The 25,088-nt window shown below is 36.5% G+C and overlaps 2 protein-coding genes across 5 annotated transcripts in view; one reads left to right on the top strand and one right to left on the bottom strand.

Moving 5' to 3' along the window:
* Positions 1 to 21,336, bottom strand: part of SMC4 (structural maintenance of chromosomes 4) — a 35,251-nt gene extending 13,915 nt beyond the window's left edge. The window contains exons 1-13 of one of the 3 annotated variants that reach the window (XM_081235874.1): positions 21,226 to 21,336; positions 19,892 to 20,035; positions 18,826 to 19,004; positions 18,257 to 18,448; positions 16,506 to 16,682; positions 9,062 to 9,226; positions 8,664 to 8,791; positions 8,017 to 8,157; positions 7,211 to 7,361; positions 5,299 to 5,463; positions 3,559 to 3,792; positions 1,562 to 1,747; positions 444 to 605 (exon numbers count right to left, since the gene is read on the bottom strand). In XM_081235874.1, the coding sequence (XP_081092000.1) occupies positions 444 to 605; positions 1,562 to 1,747; positions 3,559 to 3,792; positions 5,299 to 5,463; positions 7,211 to 7,361; positions 8,017 to 8,157; positions 8,664 to 8,791; positions 9,062 to 9,226; positions 16,506 to 16,682; positions 18,257 to 18,448; positions 18,826 to 19,004; positions 19,892 to 20,030 (2,019 nt within the window). In that variant the 5' untranslated portion in view covers positions 20,031 to 20,035; positions 21,226 to 21,336. Of the gene's footprint in view, positions 1 to 443; positions 606 to 1,561; positions 1,748 to 3,558; positions 3,793 to 5,298; positions 5,464 to 7,210; positions 7,362 to 8,016; positions 8,158 to 8,663; positions 8,792 to 9,061; positions 9,227 to 16,505; positions 16,683 to 18,256; positions 18,449 to 18,825; positions 19,005 to 19,891; positions 20,214 to 21,166 lie in introns of all 3 variants that reach the window. The other 2 variants (XM_081235875.1, XM_081235876.1) reach the window with 2 other exon arrangements.
* Positions 21,337 to 21,676: 340 nt separating this feature from the next.
* IFT80 (intraflagellar transport 80) overlaps positions 21,677 to 25,088 on the top strand; it is a 110,973-nt gene continuing 107,561 nt past the window's right edge. For both annotated transcript variants that reach the window (XM_081234301.1, XM_081234300.1), the window contains exon 1: positions 21,677 to 21,785. The gene's annotated coding sequence lies outside the window, so the exon portion shown is untranslated. The remainder of the gene's footprint in view (positions 21,786 to 25,088) is intronic.

Genomic DNA, 25,088 nt, shown 5'->3' with positions numbered 1-25,088 from the left:
AGTGGGAGAATAGGAGTAGTGACTCCTAATGTGTATGGGGTTCCTCTTTTGGGGTGATGAAAATATTGTGGAATTAGACAGTGGTCATGATTGAACAATCCAGACCATGTGAATGTACTAAAACCTGCTGAACTAGGTATTTTTAAATAATGAATTTTAAGGTTGTGAATTGTATCTCAGTAAGTGTTTCTTTTCTTTTTAAAGTAGTTATTGATGATGGAAGTTAGAAATGCGAACTACCAGTCACTGTAACATTGGAATGTATATTCCTTTAGGGGAGGCAGTAGAGGATTTTTTTTCACAACCATGTAACCCCAGAGCCTAATATAATCCTCAAAACCTATCAGGTGTTCACTTAAATAACTATGAAAACAAAAGCTAGGATTCAAAATCAAAAAACACTTGGCACTTAACTAAATTACAGGTAGATTACGAATACCCACCTTATCCAAACCTATGAAGGTTGCAACTCCAATATTTTGTCTTTTAAGGAAGTTTACACATTCTTGGGCCGTATCGATAGAATCAACAACAATGTAGTCTAATGCGTGACAACAGGATGAAACAGCAATATCGTATTTTTCATCAATTGCTCCTAAGTCCCCCTAATAATTGAGGAGGGGGGAAAAATCAATGCACAATCAGCAAGGAATTAGGCACAGGATCATTTTATTAATATTTCATATAGATTTTTCAAGTTGCGTTTAACTGAACTATACCTACATATGGTTTTGAACAGTACAAAAAGGGTACACAGTGAAAAATTTAAGTGTTCCTCACATTCAACCTTTCTCTTCTGCAAAGGAAATCACTACTAGAATTTTTAATCTACCTTAAAAAAAAAAACTTATGGATATACAGAGTCTGAATTTTTAATGAGCACAAAATGAGAGAACTGTTTTCACTACATGTAGATAAAAACGTATAATGTGAAGATTTGAAACCTAAAAGTATTATAAGCAAAATAACTTACAGAATAATAAAACTCTGAATTATTGAAAGCCATTTAAGATTATGTAAATCTGCTTCTCAGTCTATTAATAAATTAGCTATCCCCATTTCCTTCCAGTCACCTTCTAGCTGGCCACAGCTCCCTTCCTTCTTCAGGCTCAGGAGCTCAGGCTTCAGGTACCCACTATCCCTAGCCTTGGGTTTTGACATCATCCCTTGTTGATTTTCCTAAACTCTAGCCGCAACCTTTAGTATAATGGTATAAAACCCAGAATATTATTTATCAAGTTCCTATTTTTTTAAAAAAAGAAAAAAGGAGTTTGTTAAGTTTATCACTAGAGTTGGATCACTTTCCTAAAATGACTATAATTATACGAAATAAAAAAAAAAAACCCAAAACTATCTGTAACATGAACAAATCCATACCACAAAGAATTATCATGCCTGAGTGTAAGAGCAAAATGTTTAAAAATGAATGTCCTTTAAAAGAAACAAAAGTAAGTGTTATTTTATGTACAGAGACACTTCATATACAGTTCTTTAAGTCAAGGTAAGAAAATTATAATATCGGAGAAAAATGTACAGTCATCTACAAATAAATTTACTTTACCAATCTTCCATATATTCCTGGAATTCTGCCAGATTTTTTTTCTTGAATTATTGCATCAAGGACTTTCCCTCTACTTCGATTCATTGCTAAGGAACTCTTCGCTTCTTCAACTTTTTGGAAAAGATCACGAGCCAAACTTTTGAAATTTATTTCTTCTTGTGTAAGTTTTTGAAGTTGTTTTTCTTTCTAAAGGTGAAAATAAAGAAAATGAATCCCAGAAGGTTACACCCTATCACAGAATAGAATTAGTTGTAATACCTAAAAAAAGAAGGAAAGGCCAATAATCAACACTTGAACCAGGACTAAGCTGTCACATTGCAACCGTTGGTTTGATTTTGAAAAATATGGATGGGTTTTCTGTTTTAAAGGGGGCATAAATTATTTGGGTCAATAATAAGGAATATAAACACAATATAGACCTAGGAGCAGTGCACTGACTGCTAGAGCTAGAAAAGTTAGGGTTGTGGAAATCCCAGTTTGGCACCACACAGTTACGCATAAATGTGTCCTAATTCTTATATTCTTACACTAATCAAAAACAGACCTCAGTACAGGACTCTAGTTATGGGTGACCAGGCAGGGCTATGATTACACTGTGCCTTGCTTTTAAAATAAAAGGAGATTTATTATATAGTATTATATAGCATATATTATTATATCCAATTAAATAAAGGAAAACAAAGAACAAAAAAAAGCATAGCTCTGAAATGAAGGAGAGCATGATGAGTGAACAGTACTATTGCTAAACAAAAACGTCAGGCTGCCAACAAGAGGAACCACACACATGCACACAAAAAGCCTAATTCTCAGTTTCTCAATCTCCAAGTTAGAGCAGCCATTTTTCTGACATTCTCCTTCACTTCCTGGCTTTAAATTATTACCTCTATTACCGGTCATACTGGTTTAAAGTATTGATAAAAGCTCAAGTTACAGATGTAATTTATCCAAAAATAAACTGAATCATGAGGAAGATAGAAGTAGTCACTGAATATAACTTAAGTTTACATTTAAATTCTACACGGCCAAGAAGTTCTCTGATGACCAAGCGGTGTGCATTTACTAAAATGAAAAAGACTTCATTTTCAGTGTAATTTCTCTCCAAGCAGCATTTTCTATTGCCATCTTGCCTAATGATGCTTTTGAGATTAAAGTTATGAAATTCCTTAGATGTCTAATTCACTCAAGGATAGCAGAGGACATGGATGAGCTAATAAGCCAGATGTCTTGATTAGTTTAACAACTTGCAGTCCCAACAAAGAAACTACATTCATAAATTAAAAAACGGAAAAAAATACACTAAGATAGTTGACTAGCATATTTGTTCACACACACACTTACACTTATTTGTGATTTTCCTTTACCATTACCGAAGTTGTCTACGCTTAGATTTAGGGAAACAAAAAACTTTCTTCTGTTTAAATTTTTACCATGGGAAATAATGGTGGCGGCAGTGATATTATTTGCTGTTTGACACTTGAAGGGAGAACGCAGCTTCTTGATAGTCTCGATTCGTATCAGATAGAATACTGAAATATTAACCCCATTCTTTTGGGAAAGATTACACTAAACAGTAACAACAAAAATATCTATGTACCAGTCACTTAAGATGTTGAGATCAGGACTTCCCTGGTGGTGCAGTGGTTAAGAATCCGCCTGCTAATGCAGGGGACACGGGTTCGAGCCCTGGTCAGGGAAGATCCCACATGCCACGGAGCAACTAAGCCCATGCGCCACAACTACTGAAGCCCAAGCGCCTAGAGTCCGTGCTCCGCAACGAGAAGCCACCACAATGAGAAGCCCGCGCACCGCAACGAAGAGGAGCCCCCACTCGCCGCAACTAGAGAAGGCCCGTGTGCAGCAACGAAGACTCAGCACAGCCAAAAATAAAATAAATTAAAAAAAAAGATGTTGAGATTAAAAAAAAAATGTACGTAAATATAAAAATAAATAAAACTAGGGATCATAAACAATGTTCAGATGAAATACAGAAGATTTACCTCCTTTAGTTCATGTTCAGTTTGAGGGAGTTTTGCCTCTATATCTCTAATTGCAGCTTTCCTTTCTTTGAGAGTCTCAGAAGCTGCCATTAGAGCTTCATTGGCCTTACTTAATTGGGACACTGCGGTATTATGACGACTGAGATAGATATCAAGTTCTGATTGGGCTACATCCATCTTTGAACGTGCTTCATTTACTGATTTGCTGAAATCCATAAGTTCTTTCTCTCGACTCTGTTAAAATATGATAGACCCCATTAAATCCGAAATATATGTGTTTTCAAACCTAAACTGAAATGGAAACCATACATTTTGAATTTAACTTAATAGATTCTACAAGCACAATATACAGAAATAAATTTCACAAGTGGAATGGACTAACAGTTTTTGCCTAGTTGTGAATGTTCATGGTATATAGTCTTTTCCCAACTGATTTCACAAGAGCTTAACGAGGTAGATACCATACTAATATCTAATATCTCAATTTAGAGATTAAAATGACAAAGAAAGAGTGGTTGAAAGAGAACAAAAATGTGGATCTGAAATCTAGATTCCATGGTCTTTCCACATTACCTTACCTAAAACGGTAAGGTATAAGGACTACTCAGCAGAAAGTTTCCTCAAGTATATTTATGTTGGAAATCTTTTTAAGTTTTAGAGGTAAGGTGAGGTAATCCCCAACGCAAGTCACAATTTGATGAGTGAGTAGAAATTTTGTACCACTGTAGTTGACTGTGTAGAAAGGATCTACTTATTAGAATAATGGAATAAGAAAAGCCCTTACAAAAGCCTAACCCTTTTATTTCACATACAAAGCATTGGCCCAGTAATATAGTATGATATTAGAACATGTCCATATTTCAAAACAGAATCAATTTAGTCCGTAAAGAAACTCCAAAACACTTCATGGAGGTATAATTAACACAGGTCTTAAGTAACATAAGTCAATTCAACTCCATTACTGTCATCTATTAAATATCTATTTAACATGCTCAGTGTTGTCTAAAAGGCTGTGGTGAATATAAACAAAGATAGCTAAACTCTGTGCTTATACTCTTGTTGGGGAGATAAGACATACCAGTGAGACAATCTCACACTCTTGTTTTAGGGAAGTGCTAACATAATGTAGTAGCTAATATTTATTAATTCCTTACTTTCTAGGCACTTTATGTAAGTAAACACACGTTTTATTTTCACAAAGATTCACAAGATGGGTAATATTTTCTTCCGCATTTTGAGGAAAACTTGGAGACATAACCTGAACAAGTTCAGAGATAATAAGTGATTGACCTAGGATTTGAGCCAAGAACTGACACATGAGCCATGGTTTTAAAACTATCACAGAAGAGCTATAGAAGCAAAGAAAGGAGATGTCATCTATGGTTAGTGTGGTCCCAAGCATTTATAGGTAGTAACCAATAAATTACCAAGAAAATAATGAGAAGATAAAAAAGAAAATTTGATGATGAAGTCAACGTGTAACAAAGAACTGCACATAAAACAAAGTATTTGATGAGTATTTTCTTCTACCACTATAAGTTCTCGTTAACTTTTTTTTTAAACGAGAAAGACAACAACAAAAAAGGGAAAGAGTCTAGGCTAACTATTTTTAGGAATGGTAGATATTAAAAGTCCAAACTTTTTCTTCTAACAGTTCATTTTTTAATATTACTATAAAAACAATCTTCAAGATTAAAAAAAAGCCACCAAAATATATGCCAACTGATAAAGAAATCTTACTTCTTTTTCTTTCTGAAGCCCTTGTGTTTCCTGTTTAAGGCTATCCATAACTTCCTTTAATTTTTCTTCTTCTTTTTCTTTTTCTTTCTCAAGGGCATTGTTTCTAGTTGTTGTCTCAGTTATGATATTCTCACTCTTGGCAGGTATACTTTTAAATTCTTCAACCTAAGATTATAAAACAAATTAAAGTTACTAGAAGCATGTACCTTTAGGCTATCCAACACCATCAATATTTGGCTTATTTAAAAGTATCTCCCAGGATCTTCTAGATCTTTGCGGTTTTCATTGTAATTAGGTTTGAAGCAGCTAGCTTTAGCAAGTACTTCCTTAATCATCTGCTGCAATTTCTATGTTCTCTCAGTCTAATGGTAAAACTAATTCTACGAATTCCTGATTCCTTATGGAAGACAATTCTTCCTCGCTGAGCAGAAGATCTTCCTTCTGCTCCAACTTTAGGCTGTAATTATCCTTCTTCACCTGTGAATATGGTCTGAGTACATGGAATTCCCTAACGTACCCTTCAAAGTGCATTACAACTTACCACAAATTACCCATACACCCCTAGTCTCCCTCAAATCCTAAGATCTTTCCCAACTTTACCCTTCCAGAGTCACCACATAGGACTAATATTTTATTCCATTAATACCTTCCAGTAGTAATCACTTTTCCACATTTGATGCCTAAAGGCTAATTATTTCTACTACAGTTACATTTGGCTTGATCTGCCCAATTCAGGGGTTTCTATCAAGTCCATGCTATTTTGTTTATTCTGATTATCTATTACCAGAGAAATTAAACATTTCCCAAAATGGTGTCCCTCAAACACTGATTCACACAGATGTGTTACTGTACTGAGCATAAAGTATTTTGTGAACAAATGCATTCGGAAAATGCTTACAAGGTAAAGCAGAGCCTGACTCATAATTACCATGTAATTATCTGGTACAAAACTTTAAAAAAAAAATTTGTTTTATTTTTGGCTGTGTAGGGTCTTCGTTGCTGCACGTGGGCTATCTCTAGTTGTGGCAATTGGGGGGCTACTCTTCGCTGTGGTGCACGGGCTTCTCATTGCAGTGGCTTCTCTTGTTGCAGAGCATGGGCTCTAGGCGCATGGGCTTCAGTAGTTGCAGCACACGGGCTCAGTAGTTGTGGCTCACGGGCTCTAGAGCGCAGGCTCAGTAGCTGTGGCACACGGGTTTAGTTGCTCCACAGCATGTGGGATCTTCCCGGACCAGGGCTCGAACCCGTGTCCCCTGCATTGGCAGGTGGATTCTCAACCACTGCGCCACCAGGGAAGCCGGGTACAAAACTTTTTTGAGGGGAGGGGCTTTGTGTGCCTCATCTATTAATATCTGATTTAACTATGAATATAGTTTGAAACACCCCAAATTAATTGATTTATTAGTCTGGCTCCTAGCAAGTTAGGCATTCTGGTCTAAACCTCATCTTTCTTTTTCTGAAATCTCAGTCTAGCTAATCAACCACTTACTGTAAATTACGAACTTCCCCTTCCCTCCTTTTTAAGGGGAAACTCCTGCTGATACTCTTAACTTGATTTCTGCAGACAAAGGTACTATTTTTAAAAATCTATGATATGTAGCCAAAAACATCTTTTTAAATCATACACTCTAGGAAGAAGAAAATTATTTTGTCACCCAAATAGAATTGCTGATTTGGTAAATATTTTGCCAACAATGTATATCAGAAACATAAGTTCTAAAACTCAAAGTCAATGGATACAGGATTTCCCCTTGGGGAAAAATCAGGTTGAGGTAAATCCTGAAACACTTAACATTCAGAATCCCAACTCATTCTCTTAGGTAGTATGGGGCAAGAACGTTCATGAAAAATAATAAAAACTACACGTGATATTCAGACCTGAAATTTTAAGAATTTCCCCACTATAACTTACCTTTTCTTTATCTTTTTGAAGTTGTTTTTCCAGTTTTCTGGCTTTACTTGTAGCATGTTTTAATTTTTCCCTAACTTGAACATCTTCCAAATCTAGTTTTGTAAATTTTTCTTTGTTCTCCTCAATAAATTTTGTAATTTTGTTCAGCTTCCTAGCAAAGTAAGAAAATTCTCAGTCACTATTTTGGATATTCTGATATTTTAAAGCCACCTTATATACCTTGCCTGGTTATAAATGTTTCCAAGTTCTTATAAGGTAGGATCCCGTTTCAAGCTGACCCTCTCCTCCACCCATATTTGAGGGAGCTGTTAAAATGTGTGACTATAGGAGTTATTTTATCCTTCTAAGCTGGATTGGAAATAATGACTATGTCGTCTAGGTATAGAAAAATTTGACCATAAAAAATAAGCAAAACTCATTTTAAACAATAAAAAAGAAAACTGCATAGGTAAGGGATATTGGTGTCATTGAAGATTGATATGAGAAAGGTAATGAGAAAACTTTAAGACGACTAACCTGTCAGGTTAAATGCTTATGCTTGCTATGATGCTTTGTGTTATTATGTTCTGCCACTAGGGGGTAGCATCCTGCATTATTTTAAGACCAGTGTTGGGCACTCAAATCTGTGATAATCATCAACTAGATGTAAGTCAATTAAGTTTTTTGTTTGCAAAAGGAGACCATTTTATATGCTGGCAAATGTATTACATGCATGTGCTGGCAGTAAGTTTATACACACACACACACACACATACATGCAATAAAATGTAAATAAATACTTTTAGTACTTTCTAAAAGATTATTACTTCTCTACATCTTTTACATCTTTATTCTTAGCTTTCATTTCGTTTGACAGTATATTGCTCTTCTCATTAATTTCTTTGGTATCTTCATGAATTTTTTCCTTTTGAGTCTCCATTTCAGCAATTCGTTTCTGCAGATCATAACTAGAGAGAGGAAAAAAAAGATATCAGAGATCCTAAAATATCATTTCTAAAATTCTCTAACTATTTTAGTAAAATCAGCTGTTTCTAAAGTATTCTTATCCACAGTCGATTAACAATTACCTAGGATTACTGACAGGGAAGGGGGAAACCAACCCAGGGTCAAGGCTAGAATTAGGAACAAAATAGGCTCCATATAAACAAAATTAGACATTCCATATAAACAAAACTAGACAAAATTAAATCTATTATATGAATTCAAAAGAATGTATATGTAAAACTATTAAGCATAGTAATACTTGTGAACCCACCTCCCAACTTAAAGTAGGAAACTTAAAAGTCAACTTCGATACTATGGTAAACAACTCTAATTTAATGAAGTCATCATATAAAACAACTTTTAGAATTTTTTAAACTTCAGTCTTCACATTTCTCTAATATGGGAAAAGAGAAGGGCTTAGACTTACTGCCAGAAACTAATACAAAAATTGATAAATTAAGGTACTTACATGTAATATTGACAAACATGATTCTTTTTTCTAAATATTTCATTTTCCAAGGTAAGAAATTCAATGGCTATGTTTTTCTCTCCTTCTAAGGCGTCCTTTTCCTTTTCCACCATCTTAACTCTGTTTAACTACAAAAGTTAAAAGTGTAGAGATTGTTCATATGAAGTGTATTTGAGCAATCTGAATTTAAAATATGCCAACATTAGATAAACATATAAACTACATTAATATAACAATGTTCCTCTGAAATGCCAATAAGAAAAATATAAAATTCAACCTAAAACACTAAACTCTGCCTGAATAATTATGACTATAACTTGAATATCTAGCTCAGTAAAATTAGTTAATACAGAAAACATTCTGGTTTACAATAAAACTAAAGTCTACAGAAGATTCACCTTCTCTCCTCTGTGTTCATTTAATATTTCAAATCTCCGACACAAGACTTTAATAGGTTCATTTAGCCGTCCACAACCAATTATGTCTTCTAAATATTCAAGCATACCCTCATCATGTTCAGTCTGGCCTTTTGGTTTCATCATAGCAATTTGTTCAACTTCACCCTTTAAAAAAAGTAATATTTCACACTCATTGCATATGTTTAGCTACATCAACCTTAAGTGAGAACTAGAAACAATGAACAAATTCAACACTAATGAACAACTAAATGATTTAAATCAGTAGCTTAAAGACATTTAATATGATAAAAGTAAAAATGTTCTCTCCACTGATACTCTTAAGAGTTTTAAGCAAAATTCAGCAAAGTATTCATACAATCTACAATTAAATCACTGTGGCAACATTTTCAACTATTAACAGAATTATAGCTCCTATTCTAAAACAAAGAATTTTCAAAGACCCTTCATGGTTAAACTGTAGTAGGAATCCTGTCCCAAGATGGTTAGTATCATTAAGGTTTCTCTATAAACCTGGTGTTATGAGTTCCTCAGCAAGCGCTGGGCTTCGTAAGAATGTCTCAAACTTAATGCTGTAACTTTCTAAAAACAAGACCATTAAGTGAAAAAGGAAATATTACTATTTCTCATGGTAATAATATTAATAGAAGAAATCCAACCGACTGGAAACTAAAGATCCTGGTACATACAACATTGGAAAACTTTTGCTTGCCATCATTATTACAACTTTTGAAGTGTAATTAAAATTTTAGATTAACATTATATATTTGTATTTATGCAGTTTAATTATAAAGAGAAAAGAAGAAAAAAAATCACAATCAGTAACTTTCAAGGCTGACTGCCAGGCAGCCATTTAGTTTGATGGGGAAGAAAATTTTGTCTGAACAATGCTCAGGCAAATTGCTGCTACTTTACTTCACACCAGTAGCCTGCTTATACTCTATATTATTACAACAGAAGAAAAGGGACAAATAGAAAAAAAAATACCCCTTTATTTCTGCAAAATAGCAAAGACTGAAAAATTTTTCTAAAAATTATATATTAAAAAAAGCATATAGTCTTTCTCAATTTAAGTATCTACAATATGTACTTATGAATGAACCTTAAAAATCTGGGGTAAAACTTGCTAATGACAAGGCGTCATATTTACCAAAATCCTCAACATAATTATACAAGGTAAAAAAATTTAAAGATAAAAGAAACGATAAAACAGCTCATTTTAAAATCTACTCATTAGGGACTTCACTGGCGGTCCAGTGGTTAGGGTTCTGCACTTCCACTGCAGGGGGCATGGGTTCGATCCCTGGTTGGGGAACTATGATTCCATGTAAAAAAAAATCTACTCATTAAAGGGTATAATTTTAAACATTTTTTACAGATGATCACTTTTCTGTACTTTGACAATAGGACATGATTATAAAATACAAAGTGAAATGTTATCCTAACAGCCTGTTATTTTTTAGATTTCTCTGCAACCTTGGGTATGTATGAATTAGTTTTAACTAAATATTAGCATTTAAAATATGTAGCTATTTATATAAAATGTTTTATTCTGCTTTCAATTATCAGTTTTTTCCAAATATTTTCATAACAATTTTAAGTTTCAGACAGGATTTAAGCCTGGAAGAGTGTCCAAAGCTTTAGATTACAACAGGGACTCTAGCCACTGAAGAAGCCAAGAGACTTATTCAGTTGTTATCTAGACAGGGTTTATCAACAGCAACATTACTGACATTTTGGGCTGAATACTCTTTGTTGTGGGGAGCTATGCTGGGTATCACAGCATGTTTAATAATATCTCTGACCTCTACCCACTAGATGTCAGCAGCACCAGGCTTCCCCCAGCTGTAACAGTCCAAACTATCTCCAGACAATGCTAAACGTACTGGGGGTGAGGATGCAAAACTACCCCCAGCTGAGAATCACTGATCTGGAGGTAGTCAGTTTAACTTTTTTTTTTTTGCGGTACGCGGGGCTCTCACGTTGCAGAGCACAGGCTCCGGATGTGCAGGCTCAGCAGCCATGGCTCACGGGCCCAGCCGCTCTGCGGCATGTGGGATCCTCCAGGACCGGGGAATGAACCCGCGTCCCCTGCATCGGCAGGCAGACTCTCAACCACTGTGCCACCAGGGAAGCCCCAGTTTAACTTTTTTGTATTAGTGTTTACAGTCCAAATATCTGACACTTGATAGTCTAATATTCTACCTAATTCAATTTGAATATTTGAACACTTATTTTAAGAAAAATGAAAAACCATGCCAAGAGAACTTACATGTCTGAGTCAAATCACTATAAGGTATTTAAGTATACACTTTTCAGGTAACCAGAAGTTATGATTTGGTGTAAGAATGATAAAAATATTCCACAGGTATCACACTTTTCCTGGCCAAATTACTTATTGAAGAGATGGAATATCACCATTAGGAGACTGCCTAGCTTTGAATAAAGCATAATGGTTGCTTGTTTTTGGTTACTTGTTCCTCCCTTTCCAATTAAAATGAAGGATATACAGTTCTGATTTTTCATTCTAACAAGGTTGCCCAGTAGAAAAAAACATTTTCAAGTGAAAGACAAGGACGTTTATGAATCAACATAGTTCCACCTCAAGTCCCATATAACATTGTTTTAATTTATTATTGGTATTCATTAAAAACAAAAAAAAAACGGTTATTATCAGATTCGCACTATTGAATCAACAGGTTATTAGAACATTTAGGCTTCTACCTGTCACGGGACAATTAGGACTGTTGCCGTATTTCAATGACAGACAACCTGGGACCTTTCTTGTGGTTCTGTTCCTTGATGTCCTCTGCCTTACTACCTGCTACTATTTGTTTTCTTCGTTTTTTCCATTTTGTGTCATTTCATGTATAATCTGTGGGTTGACAGTCTGCTTAGAGGACCACTCATATTTCAGAAAATGTACCTATCCCATGTGAAATTATATAGTTTTAATTTAGGGCAATACCTTCAACACATTTCAGAAATAATTTTAAAGCATCAACCTGAATTTAAAGTCACCTTACCACTCAAAGCTCCAAATCACAAGTAGTGGTAGCATGATGAGACAAAAAAAGTTTCAAGTTGCTATATGCTACCATTTGAAGCTGGCAAAGTTCTGTAGCCCACCCCCCCCACGGTTATTTCTATTTTCTATAGCTTAAGTATACTAAACAAGGTTTTAAACAATTTTTTTCACTGTTGTTTACTAGTGACTTCCTATGTTTTAACTTATATTCACACTATATCAGAGATACTAAGCAACTGTGGAAATACCATCTGTGGTTTTTTTTTTTAAATAAATTTATTTATTTTTGGCTGCATTGGGTCTTCATTGCTGTGTGCTGGCTTCTACTCTTTGTTGCAGTGCACAGGCTTCTCATTGCGGTGGCTTCTCTTCTTGTGGAGCATGGGCTCTAAGCACGCAGGCTTCAGTAGTTGTGGCATGTGGGCTTGGTAGTTGTGGCTCACGGGCTCTAGAATGCAGGCTCAGTAGTTGCGGCGCACGGGCCTAGTGGCTCCGTGGCATGTGGGATCTTCCCGGACCAGGGCTCGAACCCATGTCCCCTGCATTGGCAGGTGGATTCTTAACCACTGCACCACCAGGGAAGCCCCATCTGTGGTTTTTTAAAGTAACATTAAAATAGCAAACATACTTCAAGAGGATATTTATAACATCCAAGGCCTAATCCATAACTTACTTAAGTGGACGGCAAACCAGGGTATTGTGATTCATTTATAGCATTCCTCAATAATCTAATTTACAAGAATACAGCTTAAAAATCTAAGAGGAGGGCTTTCCTGGTGGCGCTGTGGTTGAGAGTCCATCTGCCGATGCAGGGGACACGGGTTCGTGCCCCAGTCTGGGAAGATCCCATATGCCGCAGAGCAGCTGGGCCCGTGAGCCATGGCCGCTGAGCCTGCGCGTCCGGAGCCTGTGCTTCGCAATGGGAGAGGCCACAACAGTGACAGGCCCGCGTACCACAATTAAAAAAAAAAAAAAAAAAAAAAATCTAAGAGGAATGAATAGGTATGATGCTTTTTTATCTTTATTGAAACAGAATCCAAATTTTAGCAAGCAAGAACCACAGGAAACTGAAGTATAGTATATAGCTATAACAAAGCTTTTTTCCTAATAAGACCTGAGGTTTAAGGTAAATATGGGCGTTTGCATCAAAATTAAATGGCCCAGATTTACTAGGCTTTGAAATTTTATTTTGCCTTGGTAATATTTTTATTTTCTCCATTTTCCACTGTAATGTAAGTTATTGTTCTTTCTCTTATTCTGATAAATTTTATTCTAATTGCTCTTTGTGAACTAACAGAGAGCAAGAAACCAAATGACTGAGGTTAGTATCTGTCTAAATTAAGTGCATAAACAGAAACAATGCTTTAGGAGGTAGACTGCTGAATATCTATTTTGGATGCTTAGGGGTAGTTTCCTATTTTCTTTCATATAGTTGAGGCGGTTGAACAAGACACTTTTGGATAACTAAAGTACTATTGATAAAGCTAAAATTCTTTTGGTATAGCACAGACTTATTTCTACAGGCTAAAAGACCAGAATCCAAATAAGTTTATATGTTATGCCAGGCTTAGAAGAAGTATACTGAAAAGAAAAAGGGAGAGATGACTAGGTAACAACTCTGATCTCGGTTAATCCAATCTCCAAATTACTAAACAATAAGAAAAAAATTTTGGTTGTTTTAAATTTTAGTTTAGATTTTATAATATGAAGACAAAAAGCATATGAAGTTGAAAATTGTGACAAAACTAGCTACCCATGAAATGCTACACAGAGCTAACAAAACCCCACTTGTTTACACTTATGTTTTAACAATGGGACAGCAGCTCCCAAACAAGGTATATATAAACAGGGAAATGTACAAACATAAAAAGCACAACGGCCAATTATAATCTAACACTTTTGGAAGGCATGTGTATAAGTGCCGCTAAGGACAAGAAACAGAATTCTACCATTTTTGTATCATTTATAGCATCTCAGCATAGTGACTCATTAGTTCATTCATTCAAATAGTCAACGATGAAATTTTAAATGACTTCAAATACTAGAAATGCCTACTTGAAGACCCTACTATACCATTATAGATACTTAAAAAAAAAGTTTACTCTTATGGACTTCTAAACTTTAGTGCTTTTTAGTCTTAAAAATAAGTTTTCACTTTAGCTGGATTTATATTACTTAGGTTGTTAATCACTACCACTGGCCAAACAGCCTATACATTTTATTCAAAGTAATCACTTATGTCTTAGATGATGATATTCTGATGTCTCCAAGTTCCCAGCCTCCCAAACCACAGCTAGTTTTTAAGATGTTATTTAGTGGGAGATAAGGTAATGAAAACTGCATTCTTACTTACCTTCAAATGCTTTATATCTCTAGTGCAGGAGTCTAAGATTTTGATAAGGAACTAAATAAAAATCCATAGAAACCACTGCCACTTTCCCTCAAACTTTTAAATAGGGCATCATTCGTTCTATCTAGTCCAATCCCTGTTTCTTCTTCCTAACAGGTGAGTTTCTAAGGTTCTTATCTGTAAATTTAATCAAATGGAATTCAATTTGTTAATGTGGAAAGTTTATCTCAGTATTAAAAATGATTTAAACAATGTAACTGTTAAGATGACATAAAAAGGTTGAGATTATTATGAGGACAAATGGCTTAAGCATCCTGGGCACTTAAGAAGCACATATTTAATATAAAGTTTACAATTTAAAAACTACTCTTATTTACATCTTTGGGAAGTTACTTTATTTAGCTCCCTTTATTTACTGAATTATGTATACAGAGGCAATATCAAGGGAAAAAAAATCACCCTCTCAAGGGTTAAAACGCAGCCTATTTTGATGAGTCTATGCACAGGTGTAAAACTTTGATTATCCCTGCGTGACAGTAAATAAACAGCAAATAAGATAAACACAATGATAGGTTCTTGCAAAATGGTATCACTATCAAATTTAGTATTCTAAAGGGGCATCTTTAATCCATAATTAACCAAATCAAATCCCAGAATACAAAAAGTCCATAAAAGTTAAATCTGATTAACACACACACACACACACACACACACACACAGCTTTAATTCCACATTTATGTAAATTCAAATCTTATTTAGAAATGTATCTGCTGATGATTTCCCAACATCGATTTTAAAATAAGTTTGGGTTATAGAAGTATTACAAATGAACTGAAGATGTTAACATAAGTCATCCCAGAATATTTCTTTACCTTCTACATACACTATGTACGTCTAAAAGTAACATTTCTTTAAAAAAAGCAGTTGAAGAATATAGACTAAAATGGAAACAGAGGCTAACACTTTATAAGTTTCTTACTGGGAACACTCAGTCATACTAATCAAACTTTTAGTATCAAACCAAAATTCCCAAGTTAGTTTAAAATCAGTAGTACAGGACACTAAAGAATATTAGCAGCTATTTCTATATCACAATATAGTTTTCCTCTTATTATTGTGCTCTTGGTGATTGTAGGTAGGACAAAGGAAAAGAAGATAGCCTCAAATCAAAAGGGAATTTTAATATGTCTGACAAAGCCATGTTTTACACTAAGAACATTTTTGAAAGGTAAGACAGAGAAGATAAGGAATTTTTCTTACCAAGCAACACTGGTAGAAAATATCTTTACTCAGATAACGAATACAGGGTTTCTAATAAAAATCAGCTTAACACCAGGTACTTAATTTTATACCCCTTTAAAAAGACTTTAAAAGTTGTGATACTTAAGAATGAAATATCAGTTACTTTCTGATCTTCCAGTAGAAGTGGTTCAAGTAGGCCATTTGAAATAAAACAAAGAGCTTGAATAAGCTTTTAATTGACCATTCTAAGCATTAAAAAAAAAAAGTTAAATCAGTTAGGTGCTCAGGTAAATTTGTGAAACACCAAGTATATAGTTTTTTTCTTTCGAGTATATAATATTAGTAGAGATGACAAACGAACAAAAGTAAAGGAAAAGAACTACTAAAAGATAACAAATCTCATTTAAAATGTTATCTTAAAGAGAAATACACACAGAAATGATAAATAGTTGCTATGTCCCTGTCACGCTAAAGCAGCACAATAATATTGGTGTTTAATATTTATTTTACTACGCCAATATTTACGTGCTGCTAGAGCGGAACAAGTATGTCTGTCCATCCAAACATAAAATGAGCATATGATGATGAAATTACAGTTCTGAATGAATTTCCTTAAATTTCTAGAGCAGCAAATAATGATTCGCATCTTGACTGTAGTATGTAAACCATGATGTGCTGCTACAGTACTTTAAGGCCTCAAAAATACAGGATTCATCCAATAGGGAAAAATTCCTTACACTTTATTTTTAAAAAAGGGGGGAAGAAAAAAAGAACGAGAGAACCTCTAATATCTTTAATAAATTTACCTGTAAGATTAAAAATCTATTATGGTCCAAGTCAATTCCATGGCTTCGAAGAAGATTTCCAACATCCTTAAATGTTTTCTTCTTCCCACTTATGTGATAAACAGAAGTATTATCTCTGTAAGCCGTTCTGGATACATAAAAGTTACTGTTAGGAACTACTTCATAATCATCCCCTTCCTGTTTTGAGGAAAAACAAAACCAGAAAACAATTGTTGGTATTAAGTCAAAGGTTTGCTCCAAATTTCACTCACTTCATACTGAAATCAATTCTATGGCTTAAGAACTTCAATTGAATATGCACATAAACTGACAATAGTTCTTAGAATTAATCTTAGCAAAGATTAGAAATAATTTTTCAAGTTCTTTGATTCCTTCCTCATAGATCACAGAAACCAAAAAGTCAAAGCAACCAAACAAACAAAAAAGAAAACACCCCACCTTCAAGCCTAAAAACGTATTTGACTGAGAAAAGAATTGATGAAGGGGCACAAGAAACCCACTGTATCCAAAACAAACTCACCCAAATTATTAAACCATGTTGACAGATTACTAGTCCATTAAAAAAAAGTTGCAAGAGATGATTTGAGAAAAAAGGAAGGAAGGTATAGTAGTGGGATGATACAGCTTAGTTTTTTTTTCTTTTTTGGGTGAAGAATACGTCATTAATTGAAGGTAAAAAAAATTGCAAAGAATTGACAACTACATTCCCCTATTTTTTTAATCAAACAAATTTAAAAAATGAAGTGCAAATCTGCTTTAACATTAAAACTTGCTTTCCTTTAAAAGCTATGTCATTTTGAAATCATGGTTTTTAAAATTTACACAAATCAAGTGTAATTAATAAGCAATGGAATCAAATCTGATTTACTGGCAATCTACTTTCCAACCCAAACTGTACAACAGAAAAGCACTAAGAACCAAAATTAAAATATATACCACCACGTAGATTTAATTAAAGCTGTTTATATTAAAATTAAAACAAAACCAAAATAAGACCTAGAGGCCAAATCACATCCTCATTTCATTATGTAATTAGTTTTCTACTGGTGATGCTTGGGCGTCATTTTTAGGTTCCAGTCATTTTTGAACCACGTATTTCCAAAGTTAATTATTAAATAGAAGAGAAAAAAAATCCCAATACCAACAGAGCCAAGTGAATAATCTAAATAGGCATTTTACCTATAATTGTCTCCTCTTCTAGAAAACAAACATGTTACCTTACCCTTCCCTGTTTTAAAAGGGCAGTTTACTTCAAACTGAAGCAAAGCTCTTTCATATCACCTATACAGATGACTATTAGTAACATTAAATTTAATGTGAATTGAAATAAGGGAGATGGTAAAGTTAGTCAAACTGTTAACATTTTCAAGTTTAGGTAACTTATCTGAAAGTAATAAAAACATAACTTTAAAAATGAATCCAAAATTTATAGTAAAAGAATGCTTACTTGGTACTCGGGATACTAAAACTGCTCAATGTTTTACACCAAAAAGGTAATAAGCATTATTATGAGCTACTTATAATTCATTTCCCTGGCTAAAAAATTTAATATTTTAAGTTTAACAGCCACTACCACCAATCCTCAAAAAGAAAATATGGTCATGGAGGTAACGAAATAAATATTGGTTCTGCTTTAACCATATACTAATTTTTATGAGCCAATTTAAGCCAAAAATAATAAAATGTGCAACGTATTGAAATCCTTTGTGTTCCTTACTTGAAGTTGCAAATAACTAAACAAAGCCCCTTACCTTATCAATTATCTTTTGAAAATGAACTTCTACAGTACAACTCTGAATATCCTTGTGTTCATCAGAATTGTGTATTAGAACTGAGAGTTTTTTAGATCTTATTTTTTGCGCTCGATAGCCAAACACAAAAAGCATAGAATCAATAACATTGGATTTGCCACTGCCATTTGGCCCAATAATACAGGAAAAGCGCTGCATAAAAACAGGAAAAAAAAAAAGTTAAAGATAGCTGTTTTCATATATCATGTCTCTTATATCACAAGCTTCAACACTTTAAATAAGACCATATTCTAATTTTAACTCAGACTTTTTACAAAATTCATTCTATAGTTAAAGAGAAAATACTCCTTTCAAACATAAAACCCACCAATTCTATTCAGTATGGAAAACTTTAAAAAGAGAGGTACCAAAAGATAACCGGATAAACAAAAGCTAATTTCAGTTGTTAAAAGCATAGGAAACATACCATATTTTTAATCAATCAGCATAAATACAATAACTACAAAATTGAAACATTTTGTAATAAAGATGCATTACCTTACAACGGTTATTTTAAAAAGGTCAAATACCTTATGGAAAGGTCCCAGAATTTTTTCCCCAGCATAGGATTTGAAGTTCTGGTTTACAATATGAGTTATCATAAGACGAGGAGCTCCAGCTTCGTTGGTCATTGTTGGAGGTGGGGGAGGAGGGATGCTATTCAAAATCTCTTCTAAACTTCTATTATCTATTTCCTCACTTGTAGTCTCTAAGTCAAAGGAAAGGGAAAAACAAGGGGAAAAAAGCCTGCATTAGTGAAATTAGTTCGGAGGACTACTGCCTGCTAATCTCTGGAGAGATGTTATTTATGAAACCTAGGAATCTGTATTTTCACTCAAATACAGTATTATCCTAAACTCACAGGAGATGAGAATCTTTTGGTTTGGTTTTATAACAAAAGAAATTCTTGAAAGAAATGACACCAGTAACAAAACTCTATAGAAATATATCTTTTAGGAGCCGAAACACTATATCGTCATGCAAATCTGGGAAATCCACAACCACTTGATTCCCTGCTCCCTGTCTATAAACAGGTGGTTAAATCCTAAGGCTCTAGATACAACTCTCTCCCTATCTGTGAGCACCTGGAACCTTAACTTTCTTTGGACACTCGCGAGCTCTAGAGACAGTCACAGGGGTTTCATGTCATTGAGTTCCTGGACTCACAAAAGCTACGGTAGTTTCGAGTAAATTATCATCTTCTCTTAGCAATTTAAGACCACGAAGGTTAAGTTACAAGGTCAAGAAACTTTTCATCATATTATAACATACAGTCAGGCTGACTCTGAAAAACAGTCCACTAGCTCCTGGCTGACCATGTCGATTTCCGTGGAAATAGAAGACAATGAACAGAAATTCAGAATTGAAGCTATTTACTCGCCCCCATCCCCTCCGGCACCGTTACACCGATACTGCACATTGTCTAATCTGTGAAAATCGCCAAATCGCTTTCTTGAGCGGCTCTACCGGACCTTCAGATGTCAACCCCGCAGCCCCTCTTGTCCGCGCCCAAGAACATCAGCCAGTCCTGGGCTGGGCGCGGATGCACCCGGGTCTCCCTCGCGTTTGCCCGCGGCGTCGCGAAGGGCTACTCACCTGCGGTGGCAGGCGCGAGGCTCCCCGCGCGGCCGGGCGGCGGCTCGGGCTCCGCGTCGCTGCTGGCGCCGTCCGGGGACTGCGGCGGCCTTTCCTCTCTGCGCCGGGCGGTGGAGGGCTGGGTGCCTTTACGGGGCATGGTCGCTGGGGCCGAGGGAGAGTCGGGAGCAAGTGGGCTGCGGGCCAGTGCCGGTACGTTCCCCCACTCCCCGGGCCCCGCGGTGAGACGGGCTCAGCCCCCCACCCCGTCCCACTCGGGGAAAACTCCGTCCATCCGTTTTCGAGAGCCCCGTCGTCAAACCCCGCTCAACGCCAGCGGGTCCTCGAGAAAGAAGGCACAAAAAACTCAAGTGCCAAGAAGGCGGGATTCGTTTTCATAAGTCCTAAGCAAGTGGGAAAACCTAGACGTGCTTGGGGATCAAGCAAGAATAGAGCAACTGCTTAGGTTCTTTTTACTTTTCAATGCCCCCACGCCGTCCGCCCACAGTATAAGTGTGAAAGACTATTCTAACGTAATTTCTAAACGAAGCAATTCCCATACGCTAGCATTTGCGGACATTCCCACGCTCTCTGGGCTAGGGATGCAAGCGCACAGATTCTGAGAGACAAGAGTTCGTTTGAGGGGCTATCTATCACCTCTTCCCAGAGCAGCGAAGAACCAACTGGCGGCGAGCCGCCCACTTTCCTCTCCCCGCCATTTAGCCCTCGGCGCAGCGGACGGCCCGGGGTCTTTGAGGTCTGCTCTCTACAGTCCGGCCGGGTCCGACCACTCGCGATTTTCAAATGGGAAGCCGGCAGCGCCGGCTCCGGTTCAATCGCCTTGAGGTGGCAGGGGTCTGTCCCTCCGGGGTCCGCGGCAGAATCCCGTTGGACAATAAACTACGAAAGGTCACCAGTTAAGGGCTCAGACCCGGTGGTTAGTCCCTTGCGGGAAGTGAGACGGGCAGGGGGCCACGCTACAGTCCGACCAAGACCGAGATTTCTGAGAAGAGGTCCGCGAGGCTGAGAGGCTCCCCCCAACCCCCACCCCCGGGCCCCCAGTCTCCTGAGCAACGCTTATGTAGCTCAGAGAAGTGGCGCCCGGGAGAAGCGCGCGGGAGCCTCGACTGCCGGGGAGCGGCCGAGGGGGGAGGGGTGACAGCGAGAGAAATCTCCCGGCGGCAGCCTCAGCCTAGACTTCGGCTGCTCCAACTCAAGGCCTCTACTTTCCAGGAGCCCGCGGACGGAACAGGAAGTAAGAGTGTGACAACCTGATCAGGAAAAGAAGTATTTTACCTGCCGGATAGTCCACTCAGACCAAGGTTGGAAACGGTTGCATACCCCACCTCTCTTACCGGTGTTTCGGCTGCGGGTCCTTCACTCGAAAATGGCGCCTAAAATACAAACTCGAACGGAAATTCGTTACAAATGCGCGCAATGCTTTCTGGGAACCACTAATTTGAAAAAAATGCGGCGATTATCGCCGCCATCTTCTGGTCGCTTACGCGCATGCGCGAACTGCTGGCGGGACCCAGGCGGCAGGGGACGTTTTCTATTAAGTGAAAAAGAAAAGAGAAACAGTGTTTTCCGTGGGCCTACGGCAATAGCACTGTTATAAAAAATATATTTTAAAAAAACTTGAGAATTTTGAAAAAGATAAAAAAAATAGAGTTGGGTTCCGCCCACAGCTAAAGGCAAGGCTCAGTCGTCCAATGACGCCCCTTAAGGAGAGGGCGAGCTCGCTGAGGGGCGGGGTCTAGGGCCGGGTCGGGTGACGCCCTGCAGGGAAGTATCGCGGGAAGAGGGAGTGAGCTTAGCTCTTAGGAGTCGCTATGGTGACAGGGAGGCCCGAGGCTTCTTGGTAACTGGGCCCACTTCTGTGAATACGATCGCCACCGCTTTCCTGGCACTTAAGGTAAATCTCTTTACTTCTAGGCGAGAGGTGAGGAAAGGGTTTGGAAGTTGTAGCCATTACTGGATCCACCTTCCCTGCTATGAGGGTGTGTGCGGAGTGGAGCATCAGTTATTTTCCGTCTCCCTGGGGGCGGTGCGGCTCTGGACATAGCTTTTGGGATGCAAAGGAGGAAGCCCTGAGTTTGGAGGGAGTAGAGGGGTAACAAGGAGAAGAGAAAACCTGGATTGGTGAATGATCGTGTAGTGAAAAGCAAAATAATGATTTCGAATTATTGGTGTTAGGTCATTAATGTCACTAGTGAAAGGGGGTTTCGCGTTTTTAAAATCATTTGGCTGAAAGACTCTAATGGAAGAAACGATTTGCTGGTGTCTGGGTATGAGAAAATTATTGATCAGCAAATATTTCTTAAGTAGCTTTTGTATACATTGCACTGTCAGGCATAATCAGGATTATTAAGCAAGTATTTCTGTTCCCAGAGAATCTAGTTTTGCTATTAGGTTTTTAACCAGGAGTTTGTGGATCTGGTGGTAGGTGATTGGAATTAAGAGGAGTTTATATCACCTCTTCTCCACTCCCCACCCCCGCCTCCCGCCCCCGAAATCGTATACAAAATTCTGGGTGCTTGTGAATTTTTCTGGGGAGTTAGTGTTCCCAGAACTTTGATCAGATTCTCAAACGTGATCCTAATCCCTCACAATGTTAACCATTAATTGATTTGACTATGTCCAACAAGCATTTATTCAACAACTCTTAAGTACTTGACATTGAGAACTGGGAGCCTCTTTTATTCCCCCTTTTAATTTTTGTATACTTAGGACTTGGCATACTCAAGCCCCAGTAAATCTGCTTTATGAATGAATTTACGTTGTCATTCTAACTAAGTAAGTATGACTCTTGCCCTGAGGAGCATATTCAGGTTCAGTGTTTCTCAAGAGGAGGTGTGGAGGACACTCCCCTCAAGTGTAAGAATTTGGTGAGGCTGGGAGACTGGTGTGATTTGAATAAACATTGACTTGATATTGTAATATACCTTTATGTTTGAAGTTGTAAAAAATTATTGTTTTCATAAGACAAACTACAGACAATAAAGCTCAGTGGAAAAAAAATTTGGCTGGTAGGTGTACCAAAAAATGTAGCAACAGTTCTCTTTGAAAACATCTGGAATCTTTTGGAATTTTGCAGTCTGTAAAACACTATTAAAACTGAGTTGGAGAGATATTAACCATGAAAAAAGCAAAGACTAGACCAAATTGAGTTATGTATATGGGAGACAGCATGATGTAGTAGAAAGATGTAACAGATAACAAGAGTCCCAAATCTCATCATTTTTTTAGCTACATGTTTAGACAGTCTACTCAATTTATCAATCTCTGAGATTGTTTATTATAAAACCAGCATATAATACCTACCTCATAGGATTGTTTATGATTGTCTAGCACACACACTATATGCATTTGGTACTGCTGTGTTTATGACATTGACCTTATTAGGGTATGTGCTAAGGATGAATAATGGGATGTCAAGTTAGAAGATTAGTTTATGAAGGGTTTTGAAAGCCAGGTCAAGGATGTTTTCAAAATATTAGAAAAATTTTGAGCTAAGGAATGACTTGGTAAAAAAAAAATTAACAGTAGTTATGTGAGATGTGTAAAAAGGGAAAGAGACTGAGATCAGGCATGGCTTAGTTAGATTATTACTGTCCAGTCCTCCATGTAGGAGGTGCCTATGCAGTAGAAAGGTAAAAATCTGGACACATTTTGGGGGAAAAATCTATAGCTTTTGTAGATTTTAATGGTTAAGAGTCTGAACCCTTAAAGTTAGTCAGATTCTATTTTTTGTGAATTCCTGGATTAGTGATGAGGGGATAAGAAAGATAACAAGTAAATCCTAGTTTTACTGCCTTTGATGGTTGCTTTAAATAATGATTGGTCTTAGTGACTGATAAGAAATGTAATTTCAGTAAATCAATAAAGTGACCAATAGCTTTAGATTTAGTTGAACCTAACCATGCTCCACTCAGAATAAATATTTTTTAAACAGGCTTAAACCAGGTTGTATAACATAGGAAAGACATTCATAACAAACAGCTACAGTGGAGACAAATCTAGAGTGAAAGTAGGACACTCAGAAAAAGTGAAGAAGTGATTTGAGAAGAGATTAGGATCACAAGAAATAAAGACTTGATTGATCCCTGCCAGTACTTTGGATAAAAAGAAGCTGGTCCAATTGGGATGGACTAGGTTACAATGATCTTGGAAAGTATAACCAAGTCTCATCTTTCTGGTCCAAAATCATCTACTAACAACCATTATCTATAATTTCAAGCAGTCTGAGAAGAGAACGCTTACTTTTTATACTTCAAAAAGTTGTACCCCACAGGAAGAAATAAGTTCAAGCGGAAAAATTGGAATAGAATTAAAATTAACATTTGCAATTCTTTAAGTGTGTAGTTAGATTTTGTCATCATTATAATATGTGTTTTGTCTACCTTCTAATGTGGTTATAGCATTTCATAAAGTCTGAAATTAGATTTGTGGGTAAATGTTTAAAATATTAACAAAGTTTGTAATTAATTGTAAATATTACAATTAATATTAATTATTAATATTAATTAGACATGAAATAATAAATCAAAATGAATAAACATGAATTTATGTAAGTAATGTATAAATACTTAGAGAATATTGTTCAAGATGAATAAATTGGATATAGAGACAGGACAGATAGTAAGAATATTCCTCTTGCTAATATAAGCCCCCTAGAACACTAGTCTTGTTGAAACTCTCACCTATCTTAACATAGAAAAAAATGGGAAGTGAGGAAATGGAGCAGTTTTGGAGGATGGACTGTTTTGAAAAATGAGTTTGTTTTTATTCATATAGGTTGAGATTAGGAAAGGTATACACAGTGGACATTAGAGGTGGAGAATATAGTTCAGGAGAGAAAATAGGGTGAGATAGAGTTATAAGAATAGTTGGGACACTAAAAATAGATTAGATTTTTAAGGTTGTGAGTAGAGAGAGGATAGCACTAGAGAATGTACATTCTTAGAATATAGGAAGAAGAAATAATTATAGTAATGTCTCAGATAGGACTTTGTAGATTACAAGTGACAGAAAATCCAATCCAAATTGTCTTGAGAAAAAAAAAATTAACTTCCATAACCAAAAAGTTAGGTGAGTATAACTGGATTCAGTGTTCAAACAAAGACACTAGGATTGTGTTTCTTTCTTTGTTCTGCTTTGCATTTCCTTGTCTTGGCATTATTCGCAGGCTTCACATAGCGGTCTCTGACACCTCCAG

Source organism: Mesoplodon bidens (genome assembly GCF_964165515.1).
Source record: "Mesoplodon bidens genome assembly, chromosome: 5".
Taxonomy (NCBI): Eukaryota; Metazoa; Chordata; class Mammalia; order Artiodactyla; family Ziphiidae; genus Mesoplodon; species Mesoplodon bidens.
This window is presented reverse-complemented; position numbering and strand designations above follow the sequence as displayed.